This window comes from Xiphophorus couchianus, chromosome 4, assembly GCF_001444195.1.
Source record: "Xiphophorus couchianus chromosome 4, X_couchianus-1.0, whole genome shotgun sequence".
In the NCBI taxonomy this organism is placed as follows: domain Eukaryota; kingdom Metazoa; phylum Chordata; class Actinopteri; order Cyprinodontiformes; family Poeciliidae; genus Xiphophorus; species Xiphophorus couchianus.
The window spans coordinates 456,913-480,977 of record NC_040231.1 but is presented as its reverse complement, the minus strand read 5'-3'; the positions used below and the strand labels follow the sequence as shown (position 1 = coordinate 480,977).

The window sequence follows — 24,065 nt, the reverse complement described above, 5'->3', positions numbered from 1 at the left end:
GTTAGTTATGCTAGCTTAACTTTTATCACCTTCAGTCGGAATATTTCTGTTCAATTAACACAAAAATAAGGAAGTGCAGGTGTTTAAGTTAGTTAATCAACCACCGCGAGTGTTCAGAGGATCACTTCCTAATGATCACAAAATGGAAATTCAAAAACATAAATCTGCAACAGACAGAATGTTCTTTTTGGTGTTTTTTTTGTGTGGGAAATGTTTTTGTGGGGTTTTTTAGTATTAATTCCTGATGGACTTGAACGTAATCTTTGCTCTGCGCTCCTGGGGCTGTTGTTTATTGGTCGCCATGGCAACAAGTGAAGTAAAGCTGACAGACTGAGCGAAAAAATTATACAATCACCCGTTTTTCTACATTTTTCCCTGGACAAATTGCATCATTTGTTCGTAGAACATGGCAATATTCAGATCAAATAGGGGCGTGCTGTGGTGGCGCAGCGGGTTAGCACGCCCCACGTTTGGAGGCCTTAGTCCTCGACGCGGATGTCGCGGGTTCGAGTCCCGACGACCTTTACCACATGTCTCCTCTCCTCACCCTCCTTCCTGTCTGCCTACTGTAGAAAAAATATGAGCCACTAGCGCCGCAAAAACTCTAAGGAGAAAAAAAAAAATAGGATGATTGATCTTTATGAAATATTTCATAAAGCATAATGAGCTAAAGTTTGTTAAATTTTAAATCATGGCTCGTATTAAGTAAAATTAATTTTTTGGAGAGAAATTCGCTTTGTTCTCTCTTGTTTCTAGAACTGACAGAAACCAAACTATAGATTTGTTAGCGGAGAGAAAATATATTTTACATATCCAAACATCAGCATCTCAGCTTTAAGCCCCATTTTATAGAATCCAGTAATATTGATGGCTCGATTCACCAACTGCCCCAACCAGACCCAGAAAAGGTTTAGAATCTTTATTATTTGCTATATTAAAGTCACATCATATCATAATTTACCGAATAAGACTGCCTGGCATTCACATGGAAGTTTTGGCTTCATTCTTAGCACTAGAAAAGAAAAGGCCTTCCAGTGACTGTGGTGCATCAGCACCCTGAACCCCCCCCGCCCTCCGCTCCTGTTCGTCCCACCAACTTGCTACACAAAGTTACACCTTCGCCAAAAAACCCACAATAACGGTGAAAATAGCTGACAGCTGCTACACGCCACACCAACAAACAATAATTAACAAAATGTGCCAGAGACCTCGACATGAACAACTACTACTTCCACACAGAAAACAAACATATATCGCAGCAGCAACTTCGCCTTGACTCGCCCTCAGCAGCGCAGGACGCCGCCAAGAGGGGAGGCGGGAAACTGCGAGGGCCGGAAGAACTACCGGAGCCCAGGAGGCACAAAGAAGGCAGAGTGCCGAAAGGCAGAAATAACAAAACAGCAAAGAAAAATAACTAAATGAGACAAAATTCACAAATACTCGATAGAACATGAATTAGAAATAATAAAGCACATTTGTAACTCTGTTACACGAATAAATAAAACACAAGAAGAGCAACAGAGCATGATGCTCAGATGTTACAGTGGGAGAACGGTCGGGTCGCCTTGTGCTTGTTGCTCCTTGGTCAGTGCTCATAGTTTACCATCAGGTGTCTTAATTGCTGTTTAATGCAGCAGACAGTTGTGGTTTCTGACATGGGCGATATGGGCAACCGCCCAGGGCATTATCTTGTTAGGGACAGCACTAGACCTCTGCGGATTGTGGCACAAAGATGGAACCAAAGCAGAACAGAGTTTGAATTGATAATGATGTTGGTTAAATTTACTTCAGCTCCAAGTGTTTAATATCTGGGTGTTTTTATGTGGATCTTTCAGATCAATTTAAGAAGCAATTTTAATCATATTTCGCATTTTATTGTGTCATGTAGCGCGGGGCGCCGGTCTCGGACTCGGGTTAGGTGGTCTGCAGCACCACTGCACGGCTGTCCCAAGTTCGACTCCTCTTCCTCAGTGGGATGTTTTCCCGCCCCACCTTCTTTTCCTGCTGGATTTCTTTCAAAATAAATGCCTTAAGCCAAAAAGTGAAGTTCATGCTATGATAGGACAGGAGACCGGATGTTTCTAAGTAGCTCAACACTTGTTAGGTCCATTTTTCAGGGAAACAACTTTCTCTTGAATGTGTTTATTTTATGTTAAATGAAACATTTCAAAGGTTTAATAATTTCTCTCATTTTGTCTAATTACATTTAACTCAGCAGGTCATCCCTGAAATTCTGATGCACAGAATCACAAGTCTAAATCTAAACACAATAAAAACATGTTTTATCGTTAAATGTATTAAAATTAAGTAGGTAAACTGAATGGTATTGAATTAGCGACTAGGTGATACATTCAGCCACTACTTTCACTTTTAATACTTTGAGTATTTTCTCCACCACTGGTCATAGCATCATTAAAATTCAAAGTTATGTCAGTGAATGCAAGTCAAGTGTAATTGTATTCATGTTAAAAACATGACACAATAACCAAATATGAAGCAGTCAGATAATTAAATGCATAATTAATTATTTCATGGTTCCTGCAACATCAACAGGAAATAATTTTAGCTGCCACTTTCCAAGGGGCGGGGCTTGTGACGTCATTATGCTACTTGGTGCCTAGAGATGAGGAGGTAGGGTTATCATTTAATTAATGATTGAATGTAGATATTTATGTTGGCTCTCCAAATGTAAGAAGCTCCAGGACAGAGATGGATCAGAAGATGATTCACGTTTTTCACTCAGATAAAAAGAAACAGTGGAAATAAATATGTAAATATTGATTCAATGCACACAAATCAATTATCTAAATAATACATAACTGGATGAAACATTCATTAATATTTATTGACTTATAATTAGTTTGTGTTAAATTTCCTATATTAATTACAAATAAGGCATTAACCAGACTCTAGGCAGCCAATCAGAACCGTCCGTACCGAGCACAGCTGAGGCTGTTCAGGGAGGAAGAGGAAGCGATGAAGAGGACGGACATTAAACACACCAGACTCTTAATGAACCGTTTATATTTGTGGTTCTGCAGGCAGAAAGTGAACAGAACAGGAAGTAGAAACAATAAATAAGACACTTGACCTGCGCTGACGCAGAACTAACGTTAAAAAACTGTTACTAAGCAACAGAGACGAGCTGATGTCATCGATCAGATGATATTTGGTTGAGTCTCATTCATGGTCAGGTTTCATTTGTGCGTCATGCTAGATGTGAATGGTTTGGACACAAAGCCCCGCCCCCTTGGAGGAGGGGCCACGGAGCCCCGCCCCCTCGGAGAGGAGGAGGGACCACGGAGCCCCGCCCCCTTCGCACTCTGGTTTCAGTCCAGGTCCTGAACTCGACGGCAGATTTCAGTGGTGAACTCGGAGCACTTGGAGTTTCCTCCCAAATCCTTGGTCAGCACCTGGAACAGTAGCAGCACTTGTTACCACGGTGACAGCACCAATCATTTAGCATGATTAAATCTGATGCACATCAAATCATTATGACCAGCGGCTGCAGAACCGATCAGAACTGCCTCACCTTCTTCTCCTTGATGGTATCAAAGCACGCCGTCTGGATCTTGGCGGCGTATTGGTGAAGCCCCATGTGGCGCAGCATCATGACGCCACTGAGCAGCAGGGCGGTCGGGTTGGCCAGGTCCAGGCCCGCGATGTCCGGGGCGGTCCCGTGCACCTGTGGGACACACACAGGTTCGGTTGTGGCAGCTTATCGGAGCCATGGCCACAAGGTTGTCGGTGCCTGTCACGGCAGCAACCCTCTAACCCGTTGGTGGAGACCTTCCTATCGGACCTTTTTGGCCTGTGAGACTCCAGAAGCAGCTGATGGGTACCGGCAGGCGAAGCGGCTCAGGTGGTTGCTGAGGCAAAAACTCGGACCTGGGAGGAGTTTGGAGAGACCATGGAGATACTGATACGGGCTGTCAGGTCCCTGTAGGACCGGTGTCAGAGTCTGGTCCGCATCGCCGGCAGTAAGTCGGGCTCGTTTCCGGTGAGAGTTGGACTCCGCCAGGGCTGCCCTTTGTCACCGATTCTGTTCATCACTTTCATGGACAGAATCTCTAGACCAGCCAAGGTGTTGAGGGGATCCGATTTGGTGGCCTTAGGATCTCATCTCTGCTCTTTGCAGACAATGTGGTCCTACTGGCTTCATCAGGTCATGATCTGCAGCTCTCGCTGGAGCGGTTCGCAGTCGAGTGTGAAGCGGCCGGGATGAGGATCAGAGCCTCCAAATCCGAGGCCATCATGGTCTTGAGCCGGAAAAGGGTAGAGTGCCTTCTCCGGGTCAAGGGGGGGTGTCCTGCCCCAGGTGGAGGAGTTCAAGTATCTCGGGATCTTGTTCACGAATGGGGGAAGAAGGGAGCTGGAGATCGACAGGCGGATTGGCGCAGCGTCTGCCTTGAAGCGGCGCTGTACCGGTCCGTTGTGGTGAAGAGAGAGCTGAGCCAAAAAGCGAAGCTCTCGATTTACCGGTCGATCTACGTTCCCACCCTCATCTCTGGTCATGAGCTTTGGGTCATGACCAAAAGAACGAGATCGCGGATACAAGCGGCAGAAATGGGTTTTCTCCGTAGGGTGGCTGGGCTCTCCCTTAGAGAGAGAAGCTCAGTCATCCGGGAGGGACTCAGAGTAGAGCCGCTGCTCCTTCACATCGAGAGGAGCCAGTTGAGGCTCAGGCATCTGGTCAGGATGCCTCCTGGACGCCTCCCTGGTGAGGTGTTCAGGTCCCACCAGGAGGAGTGGAAAACCCAGGACACGCTGGAGGGACGATGTTCCTGGGCTGGCCTGGGAACGCCTTGGGATTCCCCAGAAGAGCTGGAAGAAGAGGCTGGGGAGGGAAGTCTGGGCCTCGCTTCTGAAGCTGCTGACCCCGCGACCCGACCTCGGATAAGTGGAAGAAGATGGATGGATGGATGGATGGATGGATGGATGGATGGATGGATGGATGGATGGATGATAACAATAAGAAGAATTGTTATTATTATTATTATGGAGGAAGTTGTTGCAGTCTGAGAGAGAAATTCAAATGACAGATTTTTTTCAATCAAATGAAAAAACTGGACCCAACTGACATCTTGAACAACCTTCTACGAAGTGAGATCTTGAAATGTGCTTGTTAAACCCAGACCCAGTGGATCGGGTCACTGACACCAGAACCACAAGAACAGCCGACCAGGCCACCATCAGGTGATTCTGAGGCTCTCACCGACTCAAAGATGGCGACTCCGTTGGCGCCGATGTTCCCGCTGGGAGTGACTCCCAGTCCTCCAATCAGACCGGCACACAGGTCACTGAAACACACAAGGTCACCTGAGGTCAGCGCTCAGACGGCAGGCCTCTGATTGGCCGACGGTGTGTGACTGACCTGAGGATGTCTCCATACAGGTTGGGCATGACCAGGACATCAAACTGGGTCGGGTCCTGAACCATCTGGACGAACACGGAACAGGTTAAAGGGGGGGGGGGGGCGTTTCCCAAATCTGGGTCAGAACCGGTTCCGTTCGGACTCACATTGAGGCACACGGTGTCCAGGTACATCTCTGTGAACTTCACGTCCTTGAAGTTCTCCGCCACCTCCCGGCACTTCCTGAGGAACAGCCCGTCCGACATGCGCCTGTAGAGAGACGGCAGACCCGCATCAGTCCGGCCCGGTTCTCCAGAACCGCAGAGTAGCCGACCGGGACCGCAGCCTCACATGATGTTGGCCTTGTGGACGGCCGTTACGCTGCTCCTCTGGTTGTTCCGGGCGTACTCGAAGGCGTACTCTGCAATGCGCCTGCTGGCGTCCTCCGTGATCAGCTTGATGCTCTGAACGACGCCGTCCACGATCTGGAACAACCGGACCAGAACCACACGGTCAGGGTTCTGATGGACTGGAGGAGGAACCGGCAGGAACTGAAGGCTTCCCTCCTTCTAGCATTAGCTTCTGCTAATACATAGCTAACATACTGTAAGTATTTAGTTTATATTCAGGCTTGTTACAAGTTATCACCAGCAGGGGGCAGCAGAGTCTCTGCAGGAGCATTCAGGATGAAGAGTTCTCTGTGGTTATCTAGCATAAACATTAGCCTGCTCACAGTGAAGCATGGCGGTGGCAGAATCAGGATGTGGGAGCTGGGATCAGAAAGAGAGATGGTTCTAAAAGGAACCAGAACCGGGCCAGAGGTTGAAAAGAAATCCAACATGAAACCACAAAGGTCCGAGGTGGAGGAACACAGAGAACTCCTCCTACTACTCACCACGTGTTCGATGCCGCTGTACTCGCCCTCCGTGTTCTCCCGGATGGTGACCAGGTCCACGTCTGTGTACGGCGTCCTGTAGCCCTCGATGGAGACGCAGGGACGCACGTTGGCGTAGAGGTCAAAGGTCTTTCTGAGCAGCAGGTTCATGGACGGATGACCGGCAGCGATGGGCGTCTTCAGAGGACCTAGAGGAGGAGAGGCCAGATCGGTGAGCACCAGAGCAACAGGAGCAACAGGAGCAACAGCAGCAACAGCAGCAACAGGAGCAACAGGAGCAACAGCAGCAACAGGAGCAACAGCATCAACAGCAGCAACAGCAGCAACAGCAGCAACAGGAGCAACAGCATCAACAGCAGCAACAGCAGCAACAGCAGCAACAGGAGCAACAGGAGCAACAGCAGCAACAGGAGCAACAGCAGCAACAGGAGCAACAGCAGCAACAGGAGCAACAGCAGCAACAGCAGCAACAGGAGCAACAGGAGCAACAGCAGCAACAGGAGCAACAGCATCAACAGCAGCAACAGGAGCAACAGCAGCAACAGCAGCAACAGGAGCAACAGCAGCAACAGCAGCAACAGGAGCAACAGGAGCAACAGCAGCAACAGCAGCAACAGGAGCAACAGCAGCAACAGGAGCAACAGGAGCAACAGCAGCAACAGCAGCAACAGGAGCAACAGCAGCAACAGCAGCAACAGGAGCAACAGCAGCAACAGGAGCAACAGCAGCAACAGGAGCAACAGGAGCAACAGCAGCAACAGCAGCAACAGGAGCAACAGCAGCAACAGGAGCAACAGCATCAACAGCAGCAACAGCAGCAACAGGAGCAACAGCATCAACAGCAGCAACAGCAGCAACAGCAGCAACAGGAGCAACAGGAGCAACAGCAGCAACAGGAGCAACAGCAGCAACAGGAGCAACAGCAGCAACAGGAGCAACAGCAGCAACAGCAGCAACAGGAGCAACAGGAGCAACAGCAGCAACAGGAGCAACAGCATCAACAGCAGCAACAGGAGCAACAGCAGCAACAGGAGCAACAGCATCAACAGCAGCAACAGGAGCAACAGGAGCAACAGCATCAACAGCAGCAACAGCAGCAACAGCAGCAACAGCAGCAACAGGAGCAACAGCATCAACAGCAGCAACAGCAGCAACAGGAGCAACAGCAGCAACAGGAGCAACAGCAGCAACAGGAGCAACAGGAGCAACAGCAGCAACAGCAGCAACAGCAGCAACAGCAGCAACAGGAGCAACAGCAGCAACAGGAGCAACAGCAGCAACAGCAGCAACAGGAGCAACAGCAGCAACAGGAGCAACAGCAGCAACAGCAGCAACAGCAGCAACAGCAGCAACAGGAGCAACAGGAGCAACAGCAGCAACAGGAGCAACAGGAGCAACAGCAGCAACAGCAGCAACAGCATCAACAGCAGCAACAGGAGCAACAGCAGCAACAGCAGCAACAGGAGCAACAGCATCAACAGCAGCAACAGGAGCAACAGGAGCAACAGCATCAACAGCAGCAACAGCAGCAACAGCAGCAACAGCATCAACAGCAGCAACAGGAGCAACAGCAGCAACAGGAGCAACAGCAGCAACAGGAGCAACAGGAGCAACAGCAGCAACAGGAGCAACAGCAGCAACAGCAGCAACAGCAGCAACAGCAGCAACATCATTAGCGGCAGAATCAGCGTTTTCAGTAGCAATCGATCGTGTTGCTGTTTCGAATCCAGTAGTCAGACTTCAAGTACTTTTCCAAATCACTGTGTTACTATTTTCTTTTGTAATTTCATTTTATGTCCTCTATGCGTCTTGGGGAGCGACCACCGTTTCTATGCAACAGAATCCGCAGCAACAGAAACATAAACAATGGAGGGAGACGCGCATTTTGTCGCTGGAAAAACAGGAACTATTTACAGTTTCTGTTGCCAAGTCCAATTATTATAAGCAGCTTTGGGATTGTTTTGTTTCTGAAGTTGCTTGCAAATTTAATGAGTCACTGGTTGCGTTTTTTGGGCTCATTTTTGAACATGAAGTTACTTATTTAGGCTTGGAAATAAGCAGAGACACATAATAAACCCCAGAATTTGTCTGACTCCCAGATAGTTTCAGTCAGACTCTATCATTTCCCAGATGATCCGTCCCGCCGTGTCTTTATTAATGTCAACTTCATATATGACCTCTGAATGAAGTTCGCTTTGCGCTCCAGAAACTGAAAACATGGAGACTAATATGAACAGAGCAATAAACGTGAAAACAGCCACCAATGAACAAGTCTGTAAAGTTGCATAATTAAACATCATTATAATCATTAATATTAAGATAAGTGTCAAAATCTGTGCAGCCAGCTGCCAGCAAGCACAGGGCCGTAACGCAGAACCTGGAGGCCGGGGCAGGGAGGGGCCTTAAAATCCTATTTATAGTTTTCCAGACAATAGAAAACAAAAACACACACAAATTACTAAAGTTGTTTTTGTATTGTAACCATTAAAAAATCTCCCCTTCAGTTCAACCTTATCAATGGAGACACATTGTTGATGTTATTATAAAATAACTTACAATTAAGTTTTGGCAAAGGTCAACCTGATTTTCACAGCGTTGTTGTTAGCAGCTGCTGAAAGTAACTAAAAAAGTTACTTTTAATGTAACTTAGTTACTTTCCAAATCAAGTAGTCAGTAACTTTTTCAAGGAGTAATCAGTAATCTGATTAAAGTTACTTTTACAAAGTAACTCTGCCATCACTCATTGCTAGCTCATCATTAGCGGCACTGTTATGGTCAGAGTTAGCCTCAGCTGCAGCATTAGCTTCATTGTTAGCGACATTAGAACCTTTCAGGCCGATCTTGCTGCGGTCCATGGACTCTTTGGCGTCTGCAGGGATCATCCACTTCCCTCCGGGTCCCTTGATGGCCGTCACGTTCCTCTCCTCCCACTGGACCGGAGCCTGTGGGGGAAAACTCGGTTCAGTTCTCTGTTCCGGATCCGGAGGCCCAGTTCTGGACTGGCGCCGACTCACCTTAGCGGCGTCAAAGATCTTGACTACAGCGGCAGAAATCTCTGGGCCGATGCCATCTCCTGGAATCAGAGTCACCGTCTGCATCTGGACCCAAACAGAACCACTATCAGTTCCTCTGGACTGCCTCAGAACCGCCTGGACCCTGATCAGACTGAGCCTGGTTCCGGTCCAGCAGACCAGAACCAGACCATCATCAGGAGACTCCAGAAGGACAGCACAGAGAGGTTCTGTCTAGAACAGACCCGCCTCAGACCTGTGGTTCTGTGTGTCCTTCAGAACCACAGGCGAGGGGGAGGGTCCAGGTGCCATCGAATCAGAACCGGGTCACCGCTGGACGCAGGCAGGGCAGCTAAGAAGTTGCTCCTGTCCAAGACAACCATCCAGAACCGTCCAGAACCAACTGGACTTCTGTAGGACAGAGAATTACCTAAGGACCACAGACCAGCGCTGTGCTCAGGTCAGAGGTCAGAGGTCAGACCAGTCAAGGTTCTAAAGTTAAAGCAACACCAGAGGAACCGTGACTGGAGGTGCTGGTCCGGACCCGGTTCTGAGACCCATTTCACTCACCCCTCTGGAGAAGGAAGAGACAGCCGGCCTCCTGTTGGCTCCACCCATCACCTGTCTCACCTGCAGCAGACAGGAAGCAGCTTTACTTCACCTGAACAACTAAACACAAAGCCGTTAATAAATAGATTAGAATTCAACTTTATTGTCATTGCACTGTCACAAGTACAAGCAACGAGATGTAGTTTGCATCTATCCAGCTGTGCTCTACGAGATATAGATATTTATTTACAGATGTACAAGACTATGTATGTATGGACTATAAGGGGTTATAGCAAGAGATATAGATATTGTGTATAAATATAAATATGGGAGCTGTATGCACACATTATACAGATTATACAAGAATGTTAGGGAATGGATTATATATGTATATAATACAAGATAATAATAAATCAAACATTCCTCAGTCAAAATGTGGAGATATTAAAGCCACATGTTGAATTATTTATCTTATTACTTTGTGGTTCAGGTGCCAAAAATGTTGAATTGTAATAAAAACATTTTAAAAACACAGAAACATTCAAACTGAAACTGAATAACCACGATTCATGGTGTAAAATACCGGTTTACACTAAAACCAGTTTACACTATGTGAATAGATGAAGCACGTCTTCATGATTTATTTCCGTTTCTCTGCATCAAATCAATTATTTCTCTATTAATACGTTTCATTCCAGACCCTCAGTTCCCCGCTTCATCTACAAAACTTTCCAGCAGAACTCAGGTTGGGACCAGAAACCCGCAGACTGGAGGTATCGGATCTGACTGGTCCTGATCCATACCTGGATCTGACTGGATCCAGGTATCTGACTGGTTCAGGATTAGAACCAGTCAGAGCAGGACATTATGGGAAATCATGTGAACACTGAATGAACTTAGCAGCTGTTTTCAGTGACGCTGCTCAGTTAGTCAGGCTGTCTGCTCCGATAGTTTCACACCTCTCTCTACTGTGAATCAATCAATCAATCTTATTTTATTTGTATAGCACATTTCAGCAGCAAGCGTTTCAAAGAGCTTTACATCATAACAAACAGAAACACAAAGCAACATAGAATCAATAATCAAAACACAGCATTAAGTCAAGTTACATCAATAAATTTGTAATTGATTACATTTCAAATACAATTCTAAACAGGCGGGTGTTTAGTTGAGATTTAAAAGAAGTCAGTGTTTCAGCTGTTTTACAGTTTTCTGGAAGTTTGTTCCAAATTTGTGGTGCATAGATGCTGAAAGCTGCTTCTCCTTGTTTGGTTCTGGTGATGCAGAACTGAAAGCTGCTTGCTTATCAATCAGTCAATCAATCAATCAATCAATCAAATTTGCCTGTGAAGGAGGCAAAACTTCTAGTAGCCAACTTTCAGCCAGCTGGCATACAATGCGCAGCAACAGGTGGGGGGAGGGCAACCCAGCATCAAGAGAAAACATTTGTCAACAATGATGGATCGGCCCTGGTTTAAAGCTCTGTCCTACACTGAGAGGTCAAGGTTCAAACTAACAGGAGCTCTGTTGCTACACCTAAACATCACTTCCTGTACACGTGTTTTAATGAGTGATGCGTTCAGCGTTAGCTGAAATTAACAGAGACGCCCCACCTTCTTTTCCTGACATTTGACCCTTTAATCTTATGTATAGGTTTCAGTCCAACTCGAAGGAAATCTTAAATTAGTCACTTTTAAATGGAGTCTGGTGTCGGCGAGGCTAGGCTAGCTTCCAGCCTCTGGTTCCAGTGGTTGCGAGGATTAACGGAACAAACTGGCCGAGCAGTGAGCAGCATGAGCCGGCTAATCGCTCCAGACAGACGAGGGAAGATTTCTGGATGAAGCTCAGGGAATTTCTTCATCATCTGATTTCCCTGCTGGAGGACGCCAACACCGCTGCTAACAGCTAGCAGGCTAATAGTGGAGTCAAATCCCTGATCTAACCGCAACAGAAACCCGGAAGCTTCGGTTCCCACAGAGAGCCCCGCCGAACCCCGCCAAGCTACGGCGGAACCACTGGTAGAGACTTTCCAACAGTTCCAGAACATTTTCCTCTTACCAGTGACCTCCACACGCTGCCTGCCGCCATCCTGACAATAACCTGAGATCCTCCGAGTGCGAGATGTCTCACTACGAACAGCCCGCCACAGAACAAAGATCCTATGACTGAAAGATGCCTCACTGCTTTATTAAAATTGGACTCTTCCATTTATCCTACTTTCACATCTTGAGTTTTCTACTTCTGACAACTTTATAATGTTTCTGTTATAATGTTGTACAGAATAAAAGGCAACCAGATCAAATTAGTTTGGCTTTTGTTTTTAAATATTGCTGTCGGCCTGAAATAAATAAAATAAAAAAAGCTGAACCATTAATACTCTCGTTTCAATATAGACCAAAAGAGCTGTAAGTGTGCTTAGCAAACAGTGATTTTGTAACCATCAGTTTTCCATGTAACAGCCTGAGGGGGTGCACCGGTCCTGGAGGTACTGCAATACCAGGTCGATGCGTGGAGTGGACGGAGCAAGCCCCTATTCCATCTCCCTGCTCCAAAAATCAATTTAATATATGGTCCCCGGGTAGGGGACGTATCAGATATTAAACTGATAAGAACAGATACTACACTTGATCTTAGCCAAAAGGCCGAGAAGCGATGCCAGGCGCTAGGAAAGGGAAACCATTTCAACCTCGAAAGTCCCGTTTTGACTCCCGGTTCGGAAAATGTGACATTTTATAAAAAAATAAGAACTGTAAATAGAAAACATTGTTTCAACATCACTGATGTTTTGCAGCGGAAAATAAAGATACATGAGCTGAATTAAACTAAAAGCTCGTGTGAAAAAGAAACAGATTTGGTCATTTCTAGTCACGTGATTTGCTGAGCTCCAATAGAAAGCCTGGAAGTTAAAACACGTTTAAAAACGTTTGATCCTCACCTAGACGTTTAAATATGAATGCAGCTGACATGTTATGTGTACAAGTCATGGGATTTCCATTTCATTACAATGACTGCAGCTGTTTGGTTGAAATTAAGGAAGCCTTTCAGTGATTGTGACTCTACACAACGAGCCTACACCGCCCCCTAGTGGAGGGTCTGTTCCATTGAGGTTAATTTACACATTTATATTTTATTGTTGAGGGGCACAAACAGATGCACACATAAAAATACAATGTAAATAATAATCATTTATTTAATGTTGGGGCAGGTGCTCCCCACTGCCCGTCTCATAGGTTTTTATTGGGTTAATAAAAGTTCAATTAAATAAACCTGTCCATGCAGGACCAGTGCATCAACGCATTGTTTGTAGAATATTTAGCTATTATATAAAAGTGAATTGTGTAGTTATTTGACTTTCCATTGAGGCAAACCAGGTGAGGCGCTCTGCTGCCTTCAGGTGCTCTCCAAATGACCAGTTTCTCCACACCTGAGACTCTTATTTTCACTGATAAATCCGTTACTTCAGCCCAGATTTAGTTTAAGGTTTGTCATGGCTGTACTGTTCATAACACATGAGGATAAGTTGTTTAATAAATATTTAACTCAACAAAAAATGTTTCTGTAAAACAAACAAAAACATATTGAAATTGTAAATATAATAAATCATAGACATAATTTTTAGCATTCCTCAATAATTTTTAGTATTCCTCTGTCAGGCTCCTGAAAGTCATATTTTCTCAGCAGCACCTGAAAGCATCAGGGCAGTGTACCGCTCCTCCTCCAGCAGAAGGAGCATCATCCTGGGAGCCGGATGCAGAGCCTCCGCCTGGACGTGAAGCTCCTGGCGTGGAGGTGGGGGATTCTCCAGTGGGATGCAGCTCTGTGATGGGACGATCCGCCGCGCACCATGGGCAACAAGCAGACGACCTTCACCGAGGAGCAGCTTGAGGCGTATCAGGTCTGCCCCGCATAAATCACGACACTTCACAGCCACAACAGGCAGGACGGAGCTGAGGCTGCTGATTGGATCCCCGAAGACAGATGCTGACCCGTTTCTCTGCTTGTTTACAGGACTGCACCCATTTCACCCGGAAGGAGATCCTGAGGTGAGTCCACACATCACACTTCATCAGGAGGAGGAGGGCTGAGACACAGAGACATAGGAGACGTAGGAGACACAGAGACATCGTCTCAGCCACAAACCAGACAGAAACAGCCTGAAAATAGGTCAGCTGGACTCCAGCTGGACTCCAGCTGGAGTCCAGCTGGAGTCCAGGTAAGCAGAAATAGGATCCAGAATCAGAGTAGACATGTGAACTCAGCTCTCCAGAACGGCGGTGTCATCACGTCAGGGTTCCTGCAGTGAGACAGTGGCGAGGTGTACAGCTGGACAGGCTGGTGTTCCTAGCAGTTGCTTTGGTCACATGAAGAGGACTTTTGGTGGATTTATGAGACAAATGCTGCCGACAGGGAGGAGGAGAAGTCTTTCACAGGAATTATTCATTATCTGCCATTTAGACCAGTTTATTGAAAAAACATTTGACACAGTCCTGAAAGGTCTGACCAGAATCAGACATGGACAGCAGGACGTCTCACTGTGTCTAGTTGTAGTGGTTTCTGGTGTCAGCAGGGGGCGGCGCCAGGACGGATGGACCGTTGTCTCACCGTGCCTCTGTGCTCTGCAGCCTCCACGGACGGTACCGGGAGCTGGCTCCACACCTGGTGCCGCTGGACTACACCAACAACCCGGACATCAAAGTCCCGATGGCGCTCATCGTCACCATGCCGGAGCTCAAGGTACGCAGGTCCACCGCCGGGTCCTCCAGAACCTGGGCCGACAGATACAGATGTTCTGCTGTTCTTCAACAGGTGGATGCTCGTCTCCACTGATGTGTGTGTGTGTGTGTGTGTGTGTGTGTGTGTGTACCATGTATTTAATGCATTGTTGGGACCATTTTTCTGACACATATTATGTTGTGGGGACAAATTCTGTTGTCTTGGGTTTTACGACTAGGGATGTTTAGTGTCACAATGACATTCCCTGAATTGACCCAAACAGTCAAGGCGTCACTAGAGCTCACCTCCTTTTGCTTATCCCAAGTATAAGATACAGCAATAAGTATTTAAAAATAATAACAGTCTTATAAGATGGTATGTATATTCTATTCTGAGGTTAGGTAGTATCTTCACATAAATAAAGATAAAGACTGAAGGATTAGGACATTCCAGTTGGGGACAGGGAAGCCATGTTCTGGTGATAAAGGAGGTTTAACGCTGTTTTGGACGCGGAGAGCGGTAACACAAGCTAGCAGAATTCAGACTCCCTGTTTCTAATTAATGGGCAATTAATAAAGAAAAGTGTTTATTTTAGGCTACACTCTTTTATTTGGCCTAATTTAATAACGCTATTAGTGCCGCCTCGGTGTTAAGTCGTATCTAAGCTGAGAAGAATTTCAGAACTTAATCAGAACTTAATTAACTAGATCAGCTTAAGTTCTGATAACTTAATCAGAACTTAAGCTGGGTCAAACAGGCGTCTAACCAGCGGTGGCCCCCCAAGGTGATCAGGCCTCCAGGTCAAGTTCTGTGTCCAATTATTAGGTGAGTTTGGTGATAAATAAAGCTTGAAAAACGAGGAAGCTAACGTTTGGTAGCGCAAGTTGTTGGGTTTCTAATTATAGCTGCAGTTTTTAGTTTGGTTTTGGTTAGTTAGATTGTAAATCAGGTTCTTTCTGAGTTGTTCGTTTGTAGATTTTCAGAGCGTCTAGTGGTTCGTTATTCTGAGTATTTTTTAATTGTTGGTTCTGGTTTCGTTTGACTTCGCGGTCAGTTTTGGTTTAGAGCGGGGAGACGGGGCGGCTGTGTTAAGAGAACATTAATTATTGAATTTATTATTATTTCGTTTTGAGGAAGTATGATTAAATTAATTTTGAGCCTAAAGACTGTTTAGCAGATCTTTAACTTGCAGGTTTATCCATAAATATTTAGACAGAGGTGGAGGAAAATAAAATGGCGGACCAGCTGCCTTCTGTGTAGTTTTTTTATTTTATTTCTAAATAACCTAATAGAAGGTAAAATTGTTTATTTCGTTTGGGAGTAGTAAGAAGTGGATGAATTGAAGCCTTAAGGCTGTTTTGAAAACCTGAAAGTTGTTGATCTATTAAGATTTGGGATCTAATTGATCGAGCTGCAGAGGAGGAAATTTAAAATGACTGCTGTCCTTGTTATTATTCTAGTTTATTTTTTAACTGTAAACGGTTGGATTTATTATTTTGTTTAGGGAGCTTGCAGGCTGTTTAGCAGAACTTTAAGTTGAGTTTTTGTCCTGATTGGAGTTCAGTTACTGGGTCCGGTGGGGAAATAAAGTTGGGTTTAGTTTATGTGAACCCGCTGTGTGTGTGAGGCTATTCCTCTAGAACCTGGACCGCATTGATGACTCCTGAGTCCCAGAGTCGCCTTCCTATAGGCTGATACGTACCGGGTCCACTAACACACTAACCCTTAACGCCGCAGAAGAGTTTCTCTGTTGATTCTCTACGTTTCGGTCTGTTTGTGTTCTGTGGAGAGCGAGAATGTGTGTGTGTGTGTGGGTGTGTGTGTGTGTGTGTGTGTTAGTTGGGCGACGGCGGTTGCCGCTGGTCTGGTTCGCGGTCCCGTTCGGTGCCGGCAGTGGCCGCTTGTCGGCCCCAGGCGGCGGCGGCTCCTGATGGCGAGAGGAGACAAGGAAAGCGGAGGATCTTTCTTTTTCTGGAATAGTTCTTAAAGATTTAAATAGTTAAATAAATAGTTAAAAATAGTTAAAATAGTTCTTAAAGAACTGTTGGTTGTTGGTTCTGGTGTGTTTCGGTTCCTCGGCGTCCTGAGTTCCTCCTGCAGTCCCAAAGTGAGGATTAGTGGTCCGATGCGGTTCTCTTTATGGACCGGAGCGGCTCTCCTGATTGGTGGTTTGGGTTCTGTTAGTGTGGGATTGGTCCGGGTGTGCAGTGCTGCGCTGTGCTGCCCCCTATGTGTGATTGGTGTGTATTGTTCTGGTTCCTAGCGTGTGTAACCTGAGAGGTTTGTTTTGTTGGGAGGCGGGAAAATAAATGGAGTTTGTGTTAAATAAAGTTTAGTATTAAAATCTTAAATTTTGGAATTCCAATTTTGGTAAAGAGTAATTGGAATTTAGTTTTGATTAATTGGTTTTGTTTCTGAGTTTGGAGGAGCGAACCTGCATTTTTCTGGACTGTTTCTAGTTTTCAGAAAAGGAAAAGGATTTTTTTAAAGAATATTTTTAAGTGTTTCTAGATCTGGAAAGTGTGTATCTACGGTTTACGTCCCCGCCAGAGGAAATGTGTGTTTTTAAATGTGTTTGTTGGAATTGATGTAGGCTAGGTTGGTTTTTATCTTTATTTAAAGGTTTGAGCTCTTCAATAATGTGTTACTTTGTTCTAAAAGGAGGGGCAGAAAGAGAAATTGAGGTGGAAGAGAGGGATGGATTTTTGTTCATTTGTGGGTGTTATAGTGAGAATGAGATTGTTTCGTTGTTTGTTGTGGGTGCAGAAAGTGGATTACGTCTTGCGACAACCTGAGGCTTCAACAGACAGGTGACCGAGGATCTGGCTGGGTTAGGTGTTAGAGATTTTCACTCTCAGGGTGTCCGAGCCCACCACCATTGGTTCCGGCCCATAGTGGTACCCTATAGGTAGTGCACGCTCACTCAAAATCATACATCTATCCTGGGCCACGGGGTGCTATCTGATGGAGGTGTATGGTGTGGGCGGATGTTCCTGCGAACATCCTTTTGGTTTGTATGTGCACAGTAAGGTGCCTGGAATATGGCTGGCATATTCCTGTGGGTGTTGGTGCTCCGTTTAGTAGGAGGAGGAGAGAGGAGCTGGTAGGATGAGGTTCTGAAGAGGGGAGTGGTTAGGTTTAGGGTAAAGTGTTGGTGAAAGCTAAAAGGTTGTGTGTGTGTGGAGGGGAGGTTTAAAGGGGGGGTTAGGGTTATTAAAAGGGGATGGTTAAGGTGAGGGAGAGATGGAGTGGAAGAGTTAAAGTTAAAACAAATTGGTAAAAAAGTAAAAAATATAAAAAATATGGAAATTATGAGATGGAGAGTCAGAGAGTGAGAGTGGGTACCCTAACCCTTAACTCCACCAGTAGGTCATAAGGTAGCCTTGATCCTTGAACCAAGGTCAAATGGTAACTCAATGTAGAGGTATACATCCTGGGGTCAGGGATGTAGAGGTTAGAGGTTAGACTGTAGAAATGAATGGAAGTCAATGGAAAGTCCCTGCAAAGACAGTGAGACAAATGTGTGTGTGTGTGTGTGTGTGTGCAGGAGAACCCGTTCAGGGACAGGATTGTGGAGACGTTCTCTGAGGACGGACAGGGCAACATGAGCTTCAATGACTTCGTGGACATGTTTTCAGCTCTCTGTGAGACGTCCCCCAGAGAGCTGAAGACCATCTATGCCTTCAAGATCTACGGTAGGATGCTCTCTCATGAACCTGAGGATGAACACTCCTCTCTCAGGTTCTCATCCTATCAGAATCACTACATAATAAAACCTAAAGTTGTTCAAATCTGAGGCTGAACTGTGATGAATTTCAAACCTTCCTTCATCACTTCAGTCCGACCTTCTCGCCTTGGTTTTGGTGCAGAAAGTCGCTGCGTTTCTGTTACAAAAGCAAAACTTTTTCAATAATGTGTTAAACACCGTTGTGCAAATTGAGTGTTTCCGTTGAATAAGAAAATCCATTACAATCACATGTGGATAAGCTTGTTCACGTGGAAACACTGGAGTTTCCACTGACCAAAGTGGAATTATGAAAATTAATTTGCTCAATATAAACATACCAAGTTTGATAAAACTCTGGTTTTATGCCAATTCCTTCTTCACCAGATGGAAACAAGATGCAGGTGTCAGATTTTAGTGTTGGTGGATTTCTCTTTAGTCTTTGGAGCCAGGAGCCATTTCTGCTGCTAGCGCTAGGCTAGCACATTAGTTTGGGTTGTATTTACCCAGAATGCCCTGCACTGTAGTCCACTTCCTGCTTTTGGAGCGGTCTCCGGTCCGCTTGGTGTTCACATTCAAACCGAACCCAGACAGAGGTTTGGAGGACCAGAGGTCAGAGGTCGATTAGCGTTCACACCAACTGAACCGCAGTTGGATTAAAATGGAAGCACCTTAAAACTCTCTAAAGACATGAACATTTCTGTCCAAACAAAATGTCCTCAGGTCCAATCTGTCTATTACATTGTTATTATAAGTGTAATAATAATGATTACTCAGCGTCTCAACAGGTGATTTTCAATTTAGTTTATTTTCTAGGATGCAGATCATCGAAGTCACTGTGAATACTAAAACATACACAAACATTAGAATACAAAACTTAAAGAAATAAAAGAAAACATCACCAGGGAACAGCAAGCGTTGGTTTCTTTGTGCCTGTCATGAAGTGTGGTGGATGGTGGTGAGGCAGACGCTGATGATGCAAATGACAATCTTTACACAAAGTACAAAGTCCAAAAACCAGGCAGCACAGCTGAAAGCTAAGGCTCAACACTGGCAGCAACTGGTCCAACGAATGGACAACAGGACAGATTGACAGGTTAGACGAGGCCCCACAAAGACACAGAAACACGGGTGACATTAAATACACAGGAGGTAATCAGGAAACGAGACACAGCTGGGAACAATCAATAAGACGACAGGACAACATGGAGACTCAGAGACTTAAAATAAACACACAGAAAAACTCACATCATAACAGTGAAAAACATTCATTGGTACAAAAACGCTGCCAGATTTTTTAGGCCTGCCCTCATTGGCTACGGCAGCCTGGGAGGCACATACAAAATAAAGAAACATTACAAAGAGCAAATACCATTAAACAAAACAAAATATAAACAACAGTGCTAATCAAAAGAAACATCCATAAACAATCTGCAAAATCTGGAAATTCATTTCAAACAATTTTTACAAATTTTACTTAAATAGTCTACAATTTTAAATAATTTACACAATTGATTATGAATAGTTTACTACCATTACAAAAATAACTAGCAGCGTTTTAGTAAAAGAAATGAAAAGCAGAATCTGAGCTGATGTCTTCCTGCTCCAGACTTCAACAGGGACAATTTCATCTGTAAGGAGGATCTGCAGAAGACGCTGAACAAGCTGACCAAAGGAGAGCTGACCCCAGAGGAGGTCAGGCTGGTGTGCGACAAGGCCATCGAGGAGGCCGACCTCGACGCCGACAACAAGCTCTCCTTCGCCGACTTCGAGAACATGATCTCCAAAGCTCCAGACTTCCTGAGGTAACGTCTCCAACATCACAGCCAACATTTCACCTGGAAACGGGTCAGAGAGGAAACATTTCAGAGAGGAAACGGGTCAGAGAGGAAACGGGTCAGAGAGGAAACGGGTCAGAGAGGAAACATTTCAGAGAGGAAACATTTCAGAGAGGAAACGGGTCAGAGAGGAAACATTTCAGAGAGGAAACGGGTCAGAGAGGAAACGGGTCAGAGAGGAAACATTTCAGAGAGGAAACATTTCAGAGAGGAAACGGGTCAGAGAGGAAACATTTCAGAGAGGAAACGGGTCAGAGAGGAAACGGGTCAGAGAGGAAACATTTCAGAGAGGAAACATTTCAGAGAGGAAACGGGTCAGAGAGGAAACATTTCAGAGAGGAAACATTTCAGAGAGGAAACGGGTCAGAGAGGAAACGGGTCAGAGAGGAAACATTTCAGAGAGGAAACATTTCAGAGAGGAAACGGGTCAGAGAGGAAACGGGTCAGAGAGGAAACATTTCAGAGAGGAAACGGGTCAGAGAGGAAACATTTCAGAGAGGAAACATTTCAGAGAGGAAACGGGTCAGAGAGGAAACGGGTCAGAGAGGAAACATTTCAGAGAGGAAACGGGTCAGAGAGGAAACATTTCAGAGAGGAAACATTTCAGAGAGGAAACGGGTCAGAGAGGAAACGGGTCAGAGAGGAAACATTTCAGAGAGGAAACATTTCAGAGAGGAAACGGGTCAGAGAGGAAACGGGTCAGAGAGGAAACATTTCAGAGAGGAAACATTTCAGAGAGGAAACGGGTCAGAGAGGAAACGGGTCAGAGAGGAATTAATGGGAATGAAAGATCAGAACAATCGTGTAAATGCGTGCGATAAAGGCGGAGGTTAGAGACTCCACAGAGCGCCACCTCCTGATCAGCCATCACCTGATCAATAACAGCCTTTAACTGAGCCACGTCAAGCGGAACCAGCAAAACAATCGGATCAGAGCCGTAAACCCGGCAAGGCCTGGAGCACCGCATGGAGCTGCAGAGATAAAAGCTTTTACTGCTGACCATCCATCACCAGGGGGAGGGGGCTCAGGGGATGCTGTCACCATGGCAACAGCAACCAGGGAGGTCACATTACTGTCGGGGGGGGAGGGGGAGGAGGTGACCTGCCGAGTCACTGGAGCTCCAGTCAGAACCAGGATGAAGAGGAATCAATAATCAGTGATGTGGATAAAGCGTCTGCTTCTTCTTCTCTGTTTCTGCAGCAACTTCCACGTACGAATATGAGGGCAGTCCTCCAACAGAGATCCTGTAGAGGACAGATGTCTCACCTCGACTCATTCCTGACTCCACTGAGTCTGCAGTCTGTGACCAGGACCGGTTCTGGATCTTCTGGATCACTCTGATTGTTCTGGACCCAGCTGAACCCTACTGGACCCATCTGGTTCCGGCGCTGTGGGACAACCTGGACTTGGTCTAAAAGCACACGGTTAAAGGGCAAACAGCGAGCAGCTATGCAACCCCAGCTCCCCTCCTCGCATGCTGTACATAGCTGCTTAGTGACGCCTTCTGCTGCAAACTGACAATCATTGTAAACTGTGGCTCAGTTAAAGGAAGGGCTCTCTGTCAGTCTGGCTTTCACACTCCTTCACCTGTCGACAGGTATGATCACACCTTCACCTGTTCAGCTCTGAATGTTTTCTGGCAAATAAAAGGTTTGATTTGGTCCGCTGCGTCTCAGCCTCATTCAACCAAAGAGTCCTGGAGTCAGAGTCACTCATCTGGCAGAGGTCCACTTCCTGCTTCATGTGCCTTCACACACACACACATTAATGAGCTCCATCACAGACAGATAATTGACCTCTCAGTGGTCATAATGTTTTGCCTTATTATCACTGCTACAGTAATAAATGCTTCATGGTGACTCAGGTACTAAACGCCTGGTTCTCTACAGGCAGCCTGTACTGCTGTGGGTCAGAACCAGACATAGGCAGAGGGACTACCAGGGGATTCCAGGTAGATTCCAGGTAGATTCCAGCCCAGAGGCTGTTCATGCAGGGCCGGCCCAAGGTAATATGGGGCCTTAGACAGAACCCCCCCCCCCCAGCATCACTAACATGTTTAAATGTAGATTTAGTGAATCTGTGAGGGGAGACCAGGTTTAAAGTCAATCACTGATTATTGGTTATTTGCTGTGACGTATTTGTGAACAAACACAAAGATTAAGATAAGATAAGATAAAATAAGATAAGATAAGATTTATTTGTCATTGTTATCAACAGATTACAACCAGATTGAGATTTGCTCGACTCAAGTTAAGATGCAGGTTATGTGTATATACATAATATACAAAGATAAAGAAATAAATAGTACAAAATGAGAAATAAATAGACATCAGAAGATGGTTGCAGCGCCTGGAGGTGTCGCAACAGAATTTACATTTTTAACAAAGTGGTGTCAAGAGCAGAAGTTCTTATGCCTTTGAATTTAGTGCCATGATTGCCATCGGGTAAAAACGGTTTTTTAGGCGATTTGTCCTGGTTTTTATTGCTCTGTATCTCTTGCCTGATGGCAGCAGCTGGAAGAGACCATGGCCAGGGTGTGAAGAGTCATTTAAAATGTCCAAAACTTTCTTGTGGAGCCTGGAAGTGTAAATCTGTTCCATAGTGGGGAGGGGGCAGCCTATGGTTCTCTCTGCTGCCCTAACAACCCTCTGGAGCGCCTTCTTGTCCACGGATGTGCTGCTGCCGTACCAGACACACAGACCGTACGTGAGCACACTTTCTATGGAGCAGTGATAGAAGGCCTGCAGCAGGTCTGAGGGGAGACGGTTCTTCTTGAGTATTCTCAGAAAGTACAGTCTCTGCTGTGCCTTCTTCAACAGCTCCTTGGTGTTGGTGCTCCAGGTTAGCTTGTCCTCCAACTCCATGCCCAGAAACCTGAACACTGGGACCCTCTCCACACAGGTCCCACTGATGGTGAGAGGCTGGATGTCCGTTTTGTTCTTCCTGAAGTCGATCACCAGCTCCTTTGTTTTGGAGGTGTTGAGGAGCAGGTTATTGACTTTGCACCACTCTGACAGCTGCTTCACCTCATCCCTGTACTCCAGCTCCCCCTTCCTGCCTGAGATGAGACCAACAACAGTCGTGTCATCTGCAAACTTTATGATCTTGTTGCTGAGGTGGTTGGAGACACAGTCATGAGTGTAGAGGGTGTAGAGAAGTGGGCTGAGCACGCAACCCTGTGGCGATCCGGTGTTCAGGCTCAGAGCAGTGGAGGTGTGGGGGCCCAGTCTGACCCTCTGGGAGCGACCTGTTAGGAAGTCCAGGATCCAACTGCAGGTGGCTGATGGGAGCCCAAGGTTTGCTAGCTTGGACACCAGACGTTGGGGAAGTATAGTATTAAATGCTGAGCTGAAGTCCACGAAGAGCATTCTGACGTAGCTCCCCTGCTTCTCTAAGTGGGTCAGGGCAGCATGAAGTGCTGTGGATACAGCGTCCTCTGTGGACCTCTTTGCTTTGTAGGCAAATTGGAGAGGGTCCAGCTCAGCAGGCAGGCCAGCGAGGATGTGACTCCGCACCAGTCTCTCCAAGCACTTCATGATGATCGGTGTGAGTGCCACTGGACGGTAGTCGTTCAGGGTGTTGATGTTGGTTCTTTTCGGCAGGGGGACAATGGTAGAGGACTTTAGGCAGGGAGGGACAGTGGCTTGAGACAGGGACTGGTTAAAAATCTTTGTGAAGATTCCAGCCAGTTGGTCTGCACAGTCTTTAAGCACCTGTCCCGACACACCATCAGGTCCCGCAGCCTTCCTTGGGTTCACCTTCCTCATCACCTGCCTCACCTCACACTCCTCTACTGTGAGAGCAGAGCTGCTGTGGACAGGCAACTGTGATGGAGCTGTGGTAGGTGTCGCCTCAAAGTGGGCAAAGAAGATATTCATCTCCTCTGCCAGGGAAGTGGTTCCCTCCGTGCATGGCTGGTTGCTGGATCTGTAGCTTGTAATGTGCTGAACACCCTGCCACACCTGCCTGGTGTTGTTGCTCC

At 46.1% G+C, this 24,065-nt stretch overlaps 2 protein-coding genes and 1 non-coding gene across 4 annotated transcripts; 1 reads left to right on the top strand and 2 right to left on the bottom strand.

Moving 5' to 3' along the window:
- Nucleotides 1-2,824: 2,824 nt before the first annotated feature.
- On the bottom strand, nucleotides 2,825-11,979 carry idh3a (isocitrate dehydrogenase (NAD(+)) 3 catalytic subunit alpha). Of its 2 annotated transcripts, XM_028015724.1 has the most exons (12): nucleotides 11,867-11,979; nucleotides 9,830-9,889; nucleotides 9,263-9,346; nucleotides 9,076-9,190; nucleotides 6,249-6,436; nucleotides 5,705-5,838; nucleotides 5,521-5,623; nucleotides 5,375-5,439; nucleotides 5,216-5,300; nucleotides 3,533-3,685; nucleotides 3,316-3,413; nucleotides 2,825-3,278 (listed from the first exon to the last, which is right to left on the bottom strand). In XM_028015724.1, the coding sequence occupies exons 1-11, from the start codon at nucleotides 11,894-11,896 to the stop codon at nucleotides 3,330-3,332; spliced, it is 1,101 nt and encodes a 366-aa protein (XP_027871525.1). In that variant the 5' UTR covers nucleotides 11,897-11,979; the 3' UTR covers nucleotides 2,825-3,278; nucleotides 3,316-3,329. The 2 variants fall into 2 exon arrangements, with proteins under 2 accessions (XP_027871525.1, XP_027871524.1); XM_028015723.1 differs by having other exon boundaries at nucleotides 2,825-3,413.
- Nucleotides 11,980-12,271: 292 nt separating this feature from the next.
- LOC114143813 (U2 spliceosomal RNA) lies at nucleotides 12,272-12,462 on the bottom strand. The gene has a single exon (XR_003595330.1). It is a non-coding gene; the product is annotated as a U2 spliceosomal RNA (small nuclear RNA).
- A 1,057-nt stretch (nucleotides 12,463-13,519) lies between these two features.
- Nucleotides 13,520-21,744, top strand: LOC114142448 (calcium and integrin-binding family member 2-like). Its single transcript, XM_028013734.1, has 6 exons — nucleotides 13,520-13,703; nucleotides 13,817-13,851; nucleotides 14,431-14,542; nucleotides 18,069-18,216; nucleotides 19,855-20,050; nucleotides 21,284-21,744. The coding sequence occupies exons 1-6, from the start codon at nucleotides 13,653-13,655 to the stop codon at nucleotides 21,303-21,305; spliced, it is 564 nt and encodes a 187-aa protein (XP_027869535.1). The 5' UTR covers nucleotides 13,520-13,652; the 3' UTR covers nucleotides 21,306-21,744.
- The last annotated feature ends 2,321 nt before the right edge of the window (nucleotides 21,745-24,065 follow it).

What these genes read in the sequence shown, in the direction of transcription:
- idh3a (XM_028015723.1), bottom strand. Translation starts at nt 11,896, where the DNA reads ATGGCGGCAGGCAGCGTGTGGAGGTCACTG. An exon ending in ACAGCGGCATCGAACACGTG is followed by an intron (nt 5,839 to 6,248) that starts GTGAGTAGTAGG and finishes CGGTTGTTCCAG; the next exon opens with ATCGTGGACGGCGTCGTTCA. An exon ending in GAGTCGCCATCTTTGAGTCG is followed by an intron (nt 3,686 to 5,215) that starts GTGAGAGCCTCA and finishes TGTGTCCCACAG; the next exon opens with GTGCACGGGACCGCCCCGGA.
- LOC114142448 (XM_028013734.1), top strand. Translation starts at nt 13,653, where the DNA reads ATGGGCAACAAGCAGACGACCTTCACCGAGGAGCAGCTTGAGGCGTAT. An exon ending in ACCCGGAAGGAGATCCTGAG is followed by an intron (nt 13,852 to 14,430) that starts GTGAGTCCACAC and finishes TGTGCTCTGCAG; the next exon opens with CCTCCACGGACGGTACCGGG. An exon ending in AAAGCTCCAGACTTCCTGAG is followed by an intron (nt 20,051 to 21,283) that starts GTAACGTCTCCA and finishes CTGTTTCTGCAG; the next exon opens with CAACTTCCACGTACGAATAT.